This window comes from Caenorhabditis remanei, chromosome IV, assembly GCF_010183535.1.
Source record: "Caenorhabditis remanei strain PX506 chromosome IV, whole genome shotgun sequence".
Taxonomy (NCBI): Eukaryota; Metazoa; Nematoda; class Chromadorea; order Rhabditida; family Rhabditidae; genus Caenorhabditis; species Caenorhabditis remanei.
The window spans coordinates 1,664,221-1,676,224 of NC_071331.1; the positions used below are offsets into that span (position 1 = coordinate 1,664,221).

At 46.2% G+C, this 12,004-nt stretch overlaps 1 protein-coding gene across 1 annotated transcript; it reads left to right on the top strand.

The window, feature by feature from the left end:
* Positions 1-694: 694 nt before the first annotated feature.
* Positions 695-2,687, top strand: GCK72_012227 (uncharacterized protein; the record flags this gene model as incomplete). The annotated part of the gene is made up of 5 exons (XM_053728939.1): positions 695-1,087; positions 1,137-1,334; positions 1,380-1,460; positions 1,511-1,600; positions 1,653-2,687. 5 exons carry the CDS (start codon positions 695-697, stop codon positions 2,685-2,687), a joined length of 1,797 nt encoding a protein of 598 aa, XP_053583711.1.
* Between the last annotated feature and the right edge of the window lie 9,317 nt (positions 2,688-12,004).

Below are 12,004 nucleotides of genomic sequence, written 5' to 3' on the forward strand. Positions count from 1 at the left end.
GCCAACTACTGGGCGAGCCACTTTACGACCATGGCATCTTTGAATGCCCATTCGGAAAGCTGCCAGAACCAGATCGCTTCCGCTTCCTTGCCATCAATCTGGTCTCGTACTGTCAACGGTGCAATTCGAGATCGGCAACGCATACGGGATGCCGACCAGTAAATTGCCTGGTATGCAGAAGCCCAGATCACTCCCTGGCATCCGGAATCTGTTTGGACCCAGAATTGAGAGAGCTAACGGCAGAACAACTTCGTGACAGAGCTAACCATCACCGTCGAGACTACCTAAGACACATCCGCGGACTTCTGGCGTCACCAAATAACCCACTGCAATACCGCTTACCGTCCGACTCCCCATACATATCTCTATATAGAAGAGAAGTACCCGCGGGTGAAGAAAGACGAGGACTACAGATACTCAGAGTGGAAAACAACGAGTTCCCAGGAACTCGACTTGCCGAATACCGCGGAGCACCAGGCAGTCTAATCAGAGAATTTCTAACTCTGCGTCCACCAGAATTCGACAACTGGAACCAACTAATGATTCCCATCTTTGATGAGGATTCAGCAAGGTATCTAGAAGAAATTGCTCGAGTGGTGACGAGAATCAGAGAAGATCCAAATTCAGCCAGAACGGCGAGTATAACCGATAAATACTAAAATCAATAAATAATCAACCTTACATGAAAAACATTATGTTCTTTCAGTTCGAACTACCCGCGGCTCCACACGCGAACCAGAACGGCGTCAGACAGCAACGTCAGAATCCAGTGTTGCCAGCAGAGCCTAGAGCTCGCCCAGTTAATAATCGACCCGTGGATGTACCAAATGCGAATCAAGCGATCCGCAGAGAACAACCACTGGTTGAGACACCGATTCTTCGTGCAGACCCGCCAGGACTTAGAGCACCACCTACCGTGCCACCATATGTACCCGCGGGAACAACGAACCAAGCCAAAGCCAGTGCAGCGAAGAACAGAGCCCCTACCAATTACATGAGAAGACCACCTCCTCGTCCACTGACGGAGGATCCGGGATCCCAACCATGTTCCAGCTCACAAATCGCACCAGCTACGGCAGAGTCGGCAGTAAGAACTTGAAAAGAACTAAAAACCCTTAAAAAATGAGTTATTCCAGAGCTCGAGTGCACAAGCAGCCAGTTCCTCGACAATCAATATTGATAACATGTTCAACCCAGAGACTTACGCGTCAATGGGTCCGTGGTCGAACGAAATGGAGCGCAGAAGTACAGTTCCACTGAGAACCAATTTTGCAAGTGTACCCGCGGGAATTGAGTCACAAGAAGCCCACTCTCAGGATAATACTCTAATTGAGGTAAAATAATCTAACAAAAGTTCCCCAAAAACCATGAAAATTCAGGCTTCTCAAATACAGCCAGCCAACAACATGCAGATGATTCAACCCATGAGCCACCACAGCTCGAATTCTGCCCACAAAGAGGTATATTTCAACAATTTTACAGCTTGAAATAGTAAAATTCCTTATTACAGGGATCAGAATCTCAAAGTCGTGGCAACTCGAGAGAATCCGCGGTTGGAAGACCCAGTTCGCAAAACTCATGGCGAACAGCCAGTCCTCAGGTATAGTAGACATCAACGAGATACCAATAAATCAATATGAAATTGATTACAGGACCAGCTGGAAGCTAATCTCGAAAGAGAGATCCAAGCGAACGCAATCTTCCACTGTCACGAACATCTACGTGTTGATGGGACACCAATGAGACCGGCATTCCAGCACAGAGCTTTCCAAACGATCCTCGACTTAGCACCAGTTGAGAGAACCGCGGCACAAATCATACGTATCCAAACACTCCAATTCATCATCACAGCTCAGAAAGATGAGAGAATGGAGGTATACCACTATCAAAATCCGCGGCTGATCAAAGACTACCTGGACATGCTCATACGTCTTGGAGAAGCGCTGTCAACCACCGACATCATGGTTGTCAAGCTGGAGAAACGCCACAAAACCAACATCATCCAAAAGCGAAGAGCAGGCACGGACATCTTTCCCGTACCGTCGTTCGATCTGTGGACGCACACTCACGTAGCCAACGCGATGGAGTTTATCCTAGGAACCGGAGAAGTCGGGGTCGTAGAGCGTATCTACAACTTCAACGCTCGAGAGCCACGTCTATGGTTCGAGCTCGATCACCCAATAGACATCGACCTCCCGGCAGAACTCCAAAGAGCCCGTGAGCAGCAGATACTACAAACAGTTCGACCGACCGAGAGATACCACCCGCGGACACTAGCCCAGTTGGAAGCAACATCCAGACTCCCCATCCCCTTGGACATCGGTGCAATCCACATTCAAATCGAGTGGATGACACTGTACCTTTCGGGAACGTCGCTAGTTGATCAGAACCATGTCCCAGAATACAAAATCATGGCATACGCAGAGATGCTCAGAGCCATCCTGGAGCTCCTCATCTATCTACGCCAAGAATTCCACTTCGATCCAGCAGTCCGTTTTATCGACTGCGGAGAAGAATTAGGTGTCATGGCGGCCCGCGGACACAACATTGTTGCCCCCACTCTGAGACTCTTCGCATACAGAGATGTGGTCCAGGTGAAAGCATACCTTCAAATCGTCTGGAGCTCATTGATCGAAGCCCATCAAGACAAACCAGAGGAATGCGAATGCATCACCACCCCAGAGTGATCGATCCGCGGTTGAATATTGAATGTATCCGCGGAAATAACCAAACAAATCCTACTTGACCTACTCGTGTATTTTTGATTTCAAAATAAATTTGAATTCATATAAACTGTGTTCGTCTTAATGCTCTATGAATACAAAACAAAATAAAATTCTCAAAAACCTAAATACACTCGGAATAAAGATTTCTTCAAAAAAGACCTTGTGAAAAATGCATAACTACCTGACGCAGAATCACTGCTGATGAATTGCTGTTTCTAACCGCAAAAGACCAATGCCGACAAGCTAGCATCGCTAGTGTCACACACCTTTGCGTGGTTGACATGAAAAGGGGACAAGAAATGGGGCTCCCCTTATAAGCCCTTGTCGACCAAGTCCCCGCGATCGTATCTAGCGGGCAATGGTCCGGAACAGTCACAAATTACTGCTCTATTCAGTTTGAGTTACATTCTGTGCGAACGAGTGACACAAATTTCCAGTTTCGAAATCATGGACACATGATTAGAGGTAACTCAGGAAGAAGCTAACACCCTCCTTCCCCCGTGGAAAAGGTACTGAGGAGTATAAATCAACAAAACCAACCCAGACCAATCACAAATTATTGGTCGAAAAGCCACAGATGCACAAATTCATCTATCGGCTGAACCCAGATGCACAAATCCATCTACCCTCTGAACCCGATCACATAGACCAACGGCTAGGGATGCCTGCCGTAAGGACCCTGACTTTCACCCACAGCACACCACTAGTGTGAAGTCGTGGGCACACGATTAGGTGTAGGTCAGGTCCTGCGAGTCTACGGGCAAAGAAAAGCACGCACGCATACCATGAGTGCTCAAAGAAATCAAGACTGTGACACACACACAGGCACACCATTAGTGTGGGGTCGTGGGCACACGACTTGGTGCAAGCAGTCCTGTAAGCCGAAGTGGGGAAGGAACGGAACATGACCGAAGACGGACCCGCGGAGGCCCATCTAAGAGCTACTCATGATATATAAGTCAAGTCATAACTCGCGACTTCCATCATCTCAAGTCGCTCCACCACCGAGGCTAACACCCCTCATTCTCATCAATATTATTTTTTCTTACAGTTATCTGAACTCCCTTGTCTCTGACAAATCTCCAAGGATGCTAAGCCGTCTTAGCCGTCGTACTTCTAGATCTCCTGTGGGTCGCAAAGAACGCTCTCTTCCAGTTGAAAGAGAGCAAACCCGCGGCAAACTCCGGTCGAAATCGCAACCGAAGTCCGTAATGACCTCGATTGTCGGTCCGACCAAATCAGCGATCACGAAAACTGTGACCAAAGCCAAAGCTCTGAAGACAGATGCAGAAGCCGCGGTTCAATTTCTTGAAGACCCCACCAACAAATACCCTGAGGATATCAGCCAAGAAACAATTCAAGCAGCCACATCACTTGTCCTCAACATGAAGACAGTGGTGGCGAGAATTGAGGGTTTCGACGCATTCATCTATAATCAGTTCCAAAAGTCCGCAATGAAAAAACTACCGGAAAGGGAAACTCTTCTCCGCGACGTCACGGACGCACTCCGAGCAAGCGGAGCAGACGGGTTACATAAGCAACTCACAGCTCACATCGCTGAAATGGAGCAAATCCTAACGGCTTTTGGAACACCAATGAGTAGCCTCCAACCACCTAACCAGCCACAAGATCCACAATCTTGTGAAGCGATTACTGAAATGGAAAATTACATCTACGAAGCAAATCACAGCCTAGAGACAATCCACCTGGGTGATGAGCTGCCCCACTCTCTCGACTCTAGAGACGAGTCCGCTTCCAGCTCACATCCTATCACCTCGTCTCAAGACCGTGAACTATCCATGATGTATTCCGACAGTGCGTTTCCAGATCGTACACGAGAAATTCAGCAACGACTATTAGCTGAAAACCGCCGGTTGAAAGAGGAGAACGCTCAGCACATTCGTGCTCAATATGAAGAAGAAAAGAGAAGATATGCTGCCAACATGCAAGATCTCCAATACCGAGAATCTCTTGCAGCTGAACTAGCGAAGGCTCAAGCAAAAGAAGATAACTGGATATCGCGGCTCAATCAACACGTTGAGGCACGACAAGCACAAGAGAATGCTAACCAGGAATCCGCGGGTGCCATTACAACCAGCTCGCCGTTGCCACCGTTCGAGCCGCCAACCGTCAGAACAATTACTGATCCGGTGGTAGAATCTTTCGAACCGGTGACTGACAACAGAGTTGTACCGTCCCCAGCTCAAAGCCAAAGCAATCCAGCTGCAATTATTGTTCCTCAAGAGGAATATGTACAGGAGACTCCGATCCTGCGCACAGCACATCAGATCTATCAACAGAATATTGAGCCGAGAACCGCGGAATCACTACACAGCACCCGCAATCCTGTTCTAAACGACCTAATGAATGTCCTCTCAAACATTGCCCAAAACCAAAGAGCAACAGAGAGAAACATCCTACAACAAACAACCCACATGGTCCAAGATATGGAACAGAGACTCGGTGCACAAATACATGAAAGAGCTGAGTCTTTAAGATCCAGAGCAACTAGCAGAAGATCTCGGGCCAGAAGTCCAGCCCGTTCGGAGTCAAGTTATGCGCGCAGATACGAACGCGGTGATCCGTCCGACTCGGAAGACGAATCAATCCAACCGACACCAACTCGTAACGCGCCGACTCACCGAATCCGTTCACGCAGCCCAACGCCGATACCTCGTAACAGAGGTCTGAAGCTGGAAGTCAAACTAAAACTTCTGCAAAAGTTCGATGGATCGAATGACTTGGATCATTTCCAAACATTGTTCACAAAATTCGTCCTTGAGGACACGGATCTGAACCCGGAAGCAAAACACGCAGTGCTGATGAACCACATTACCGGTCCAGCAGCAAAATGCGTTTCACACGCCAGAGACCCCTCAGTCGCCATTATGATGACATTCTCAGCACTGAATAAAGTCTATGGAAAAGTGAATAATAAACACAATCTGCTCAGAAAACTGCAAAGTTTACCATTCCATCAAACCGACCCAGACGCCATGCGGCTAGACGCGGCCTCTCTTACCAACGTCCTACAACAACTAAAGGACAAAGGAGTACCCGCAGATGATCACATGACTATGTGGGCGATTGCGTGCAAACTCCCCGAGAACATGCAAAAAAGCCTTGCCAAATATACTGTCAAGATGGGAGAAGGTCTAACCCACGATCTTATTCTAGACAGAATCAGTCGAGATATCGAGACGATGGCAATGGAACAAACGTATGTCAGCCAACGCAGTCCCCCAGCCAATGAACTGACGGGATCATACGCAACTGTCAACTTTGCAAATGCAACACCGAGCAGACAAAAATCCGCGGTTCAGTCCAAAGGAAATAACCCAAGTGGTACCCGCAAGCCAGTATACGATCCAAAACTACTCGAATCGGATTACATCGACCCGATTACAAAGGCTAAATTGGAGGGTATATACGCTCCAGGACCAAAAGGTGTCAATCTCAGAGTCATCTACCGCACTTTCCCTTTCCACGAAAAGGAAGAAACCAAATGCAAGGTATGCCGCGGAGATCACCACGAGATCCGATGCACCCTCTCAAGCAAAGCATTCCGAGACATGTGCAAGACGAAAGGATTGTGCGCAATCTGTACTCGAAAACATGACATCACAGCTTGCGGTTCCACCTACCGTTGTGGATATTGCAACGGAGCACACCACCTCGGTGGCTGCCCAAAGAAAGAGTTCTATAGAGACATGAAGAACTACCCAAAGGACGCTCCAGAAGTGGCCACGTTTTTTCGTGCCCCACACCCCAACAAATCGAAGTAAAGGCATTTCGGCAGACACAGAGTCAAAAGTACCGAACTCTGTGTCAAACGCTGACTTGCCAACAGCATCTATCACTAACATTTGCTCTATTACTTCCGTTCCTTGTTCTACTAATATTGTCTCCCAAAATCATAGTTCTCAATCCGCGGTTGCAGAAGGTAAATACCCTCGTTCCGCGGTTCAATCCGTTGCAAATCCCAAAACTCTATCTTATTTTAAAAATCTTGTTAAATCTAACCAAACCGAAAAAGGTGATCCAGAAAAATTGGCATTACAGCTGTTCACTCAGTTTCTCAAAAGATCAGACCACCATGTCCACACGGCATTTGCCCCGAATGATACAACACGTCTCACTTTCCTTTACCTGGAAACACCAGACGAACAGCCTCTCCTCTGTCTAGTCGACTCAGGCGCTTCGTTGTCACTCATTCTAGAAGCAACAGCGAATAATTATCAGCTACCGGTCTTGAAACGAACTAGACTGTCAGTCCAAGGATTCGGATCCACCACATTCGCAAACTCAAATATTTACGCATTACAAATTATGTTACCAGAATCACAACACCACCTATCAATCATGATTGTAGGATCACCCACTCTACCAAAAACTCAGTATCGAGCTCCAATACTATCTCATGAAGATGCAAGGTTCCTACAAAGACAGAACATTGACATGAGTGCAGCTATCAATAGCGGCGATTATAATGTCCACAATATTCATATGATCATCGGTAACGACATACTGTCGTACATCACAGCACAACCCAACTACTGCAAATATATACTTCCTTCTGGCAGAGCGTTGGAAAGAACTATACTCGGAAATATTGTACATCCGATACCAAAGCTAGCCTTATGGAACAAAGCTGTTGATCCACCGTTGTCAGATGAATACCAGATCGCTATGAACGTAGCCAACACTCTGTTGAGTAGCTGTGAACCAGAGGACGCTATGACAAAACTGACTCTCCAAATTGCCGAAATGTACAGGTTAGAAAACCTGGGCATTGAAAATCCTTCCGTTTTTGACAAATTCAAAAAATCCACACTGGATCTCCTACAGGAGTTCTTCGATACTGTCAAATTCAACGAGGAAGGCAAACCAGAAGTTGCTCTTCCGTACAATGGCAACGAGTCACGTCTAGCTGATAATTACAACGTGTGCTTCAAGAGACTAGTCAGCTTGGTCATAACTCTGAAAAAAGGCGTAGACCTACTCTCAAAATACGATACAATCATTACTGGTCAAGAATCCGCCGGCTTCATTGAGAAAGTAACCGCGGAAATGCTGAAAGCTGAGGGTCCCAAATACACTATTCCCCACCGAGGAGTGGTGAAAGAAGACTCACTCACAACAAAGCTGAGAATCGTTCTCGACGCATCCAGTCACGCTAGAGGCGAACTCTCGCTAAACGACTGTCTCCACGCCGGAACCAACATGATTACCCCAATTTTCGGAATCCTGATAAGGATGAGATGCCCGCGGTTCATCATTGTTGCTGACATTGAGAAGGCATTTCACCAAGTGCGCCTACAACCTGAATTCAGAAATGTCACAATGTTCCTATGGCTTAAAGACATTACAGCTCCAGTATCCGCGGAAAATATCGAAGTGTATAGATTCCGTCGAATCCCATTTGGAATGTCAAGCAGCCCATTCTTGCTTGCGGCGTACATTACCTATAATCTAGACATAAATCCCCATGAATTGAATGAGGAAATCAAAGACAATTTGTACGTCGACAATGCTTTATTCTGCACAAATGACAGATCTGAGATTGCTACGAAAATCAAAGGTACAAAATTCATTTTCAAAAGAATGGATATGAACCTGCGGGAATACATCGTAAATGATCCAGATACCATGGAATCACTTCCAGAATCAGAAAAAGCTCAAGCTACCACAATCAAGCTGTTAGGCTACAAATGGAATTCTACAGAAGACACCCTCACAGTAAAAATTGCTGCGTTGGATATTGACCACCCCACAAAAAGAGATGTTGCTTCCAAACTTGCTGAGACCTTTGATCCCCTCGGACTTGTGTCACCTATCATGGTCCCATTCAAAAGGCTCATGCAAAGAATATGGGAAAATGGCAAGAGTGTCAACTGGAAAGATCGCATTCCAAAGGAGTTACTGCCAGATTGGAGAGCCCTGCGGAACACCTTTATTGACAGAGAACTCACAGTCCCGAGACAACTCACGTCAAATTACGATTATTCTGAAGTCCATCTGCTAATGTTTAGCGATGCGTCCCAGGATATGTATGCAGCATGTTGCTATGCTTGCTACATCGTGAAAGGTGAAACACCGGTTGTAACTCTGCTTACAAGTAAAAACAAAATCCGCCCGTCTAAACACGAGAGCTGGACCATTCCAAAACTCGAGCTACTTGCAATCCAGCTAGCCTCAAATCTTGCGTGTGCCATCGTCGCAGAGCTAAGAATCACTATCAATTCTATCAAACTGTTCACCGACTCTTCCTGCAGTATTTACTGGGTTCTTTCTGAAAATAACCCCCGGCAATGGGTGGCTAATCGGAAAACGACGATCAATGACAATATGAAAAAGATGGAAGAGTGTGGAATTCCCACTACCATCCATCATTGTCCCACCAAGCAAAACCCAGCTGACTACGCAACCCGCGGAATGAGTACCAGAGAAGTACAGAACAGTAAAATGTGGTTCGAAGGCCCAAGCTTCCTGAAAGCTGATCCATCAACATGGCCATGTATGATTGCAGGAAAAGTTACCTGTCCAGCTGAGTTCCGAGAACTGGTGTACTCCGAGATCATCGATCCGGACACCAAAAAGAAAAGGAAACCACTCATGGAGAAAAAAGTAGCCAAACCAGCCGAGAATGTCCAGCGATCCGCGGTTGAACAGAAGACAGACGACACCGTCATGATTCTAAACAGCCAAACGACGAGACCCGGATCTTTCATCCCATATACAGCAACAAACTCTCTTCAAAAATTGACAAAAATTGTTGTACTAATATTAAAAACATTCAGCATAATCAAAAACAAGTCTTGGGAAAGTCCAGTAATGACTCAGTTCTTAAGTTCGGACTGTCCGCTACATCAAGCGAAAGTCGCCAGATTGCTCATAATCACCGAGCACTACAAAGACTGTGATTATCTAGACTACTCATTCCCGTCCGATATCGAGCACTTCACTGATACTTATGGAGTTCGTCGGGTACACAGAAGAATTACATCTCCAGTACTTCCACAGGAAGCCAGTGAGCCAATTCTCATCCACCCGCGGCATCCATTGGCGAAACTCATCGCTCGCGAAACACATGAAATCAATGGACACATGCCAGAAGTCTATACAACTTCAGCCATCAAAACGAGATATTGGATCCCAAAATTGGGAGGCATTCTAAAGAACGTGATCCGCGGTTGTGTCAAATGCCAGAAAGTAAACAACTTTCCATTCGATTATCCATACACCAAAGATCTCCCACTATGCCGAACCACTCCGTCCAAACCATTCTCGAAAGTCGGCTTAGACTACCTTGGTCCAATCATGTACCGCGGTGACGATGGTCAAACCAATAAAAAGGCATATGTCTTGGTCTACACCTGCTTGATAACACGTGGAGCAGTACTGAGAGTTGTTCCAGATGGAACATCACAACGATACATCCTCACCCTGAAAATGATTTTCAGAGAAGTGGGTGTACCCAATGTCATTTTCTCAGACAATGCTTCCACATTCAAATTAGGCGGTTCCATGATCAATAAAGACATCGAAGATTCAGTATACAGTCATTCACTTGTATCATTCCTAGCCTCTGAAGTTATCGATTTCAAGTATATCACACCTCTTGCCCCATGGCAAGGGGGAATCTACGAAAGAATCGTGAAACTTGTCAAACACCAACTGATAAAAGAGTGCGGAATACGAACTTATGACTTTTACGATCTCCAATACATTGTATCAGGTGCTCAAGCTATGGTTAACAATAGACCACTAATCCCACACTCAAGAAGTCCACGTGACATGATTGCTCTCCGACCCATGGACTTTATAGCCCCAGGCGTCATGACTGAAATTCCAGCAGACTCAGACAAGTCAGATGCGCTCCCAAGGAGCACAGAAGCTACTGTACGAGCTCATATCAACAAAATGGAAGCAGCCACTGACAGACTTTGGGAGACTTGGTCCAATGGATACCTACTCCATCTCAGAGAGAACATGCACACCAAAAAACGCTCTTCGTTATTACGACCCGCGGTTGGACAATTGGTGATTATTGTTACCAAACTTCTAAAACGGCACAAATGGCCATTGGGACTAATCGTTCATGTCGAAAGATCAAAACGCGACGGACAGATTCGATCCGCGATTGTAAAGTGCAGAGGCAAATTATACTCTCGTGCAGTCTCTCAGTTGATTCCTCTTGAATTAAATCCACTGAACCGCCCTAATATTGCAACAGAGGAAGAGACAGAAGACACACAGGACTCTAGTCCAAGAGAGCTACCAGCACCCGCGGTTCTGTTCGATCCAAACATGAAATACGCCCCAGAGCTATTCCCGTCCAAAGACTTACCAAACATTGCTGAATGTGAAAACAAAAACCCCGATCATAAAATAAATGAATCAAATATTATAAATTTACCACTGAACCTAAACACCGATCATCTTGAGAATAATGTAGTGTCAGGTGACACAGATGACGATTTTGATATCATTGAAAAGAGATTGGGAACCGCGGATACTTATCAAGATCCACAAAGAGTCTTACCGGCTGAAGCCGCGGATGATGATTTTTCGGAGTTGCCAGCGGGCAGAGTTAGAACATATCTTTCTCGAAAAGCCAAAGAGCTTCCGATCAATTACGTTCATCACGCTGACAGTCAGGAGACCGCTGGCACCCTCCCCCCGGGAATGTTGTCAACTATTTCCCTAAAGACAAATTTGTCGACAACTGAAAGGCTGAATGATGAGCCCCACATGGTTTTCCCCGCAAAACTAGGCTCATCATCGCCTTACTAATCTCTTATTTCAATATTGTTCCAATCTGTTCACTAATTCACTTTATTTATCTCTTTTTGATCTCCTGTTATCAGGAATATTCAAATAATTATAATTCAAATTACCGCTCTTAATTCCCTTTTGTCAGTAAACACGCTCTATCGCTCATCTACTCTCCTCCGCATCTACACTATCTCGTTGCCGGCGGCCGCGACGCGTGTCCGCGTAGCGGTCGACCGCGCATCTCATACCAATCTCGTCCAACGAGAGAGGACAGTGCTCCTACCTTTTTTGGGTAGAATGCGTGAGAGTGAGAGAGTTTTCCGGCGAAATAGATCCTTATAATTTTCCAGGACTATTTCTAGCCATTTTAGCGCGAACTGACGCTAGGAAATTCCTAAAACTCCACCTTTTTGGGCCCTTTAGGCCAATTCAAGCGATCCGCGGTTGTGACCGCTCATTTGTCTACTAATCGACCCGCGGCACTTCCAGCAGGACGCTTC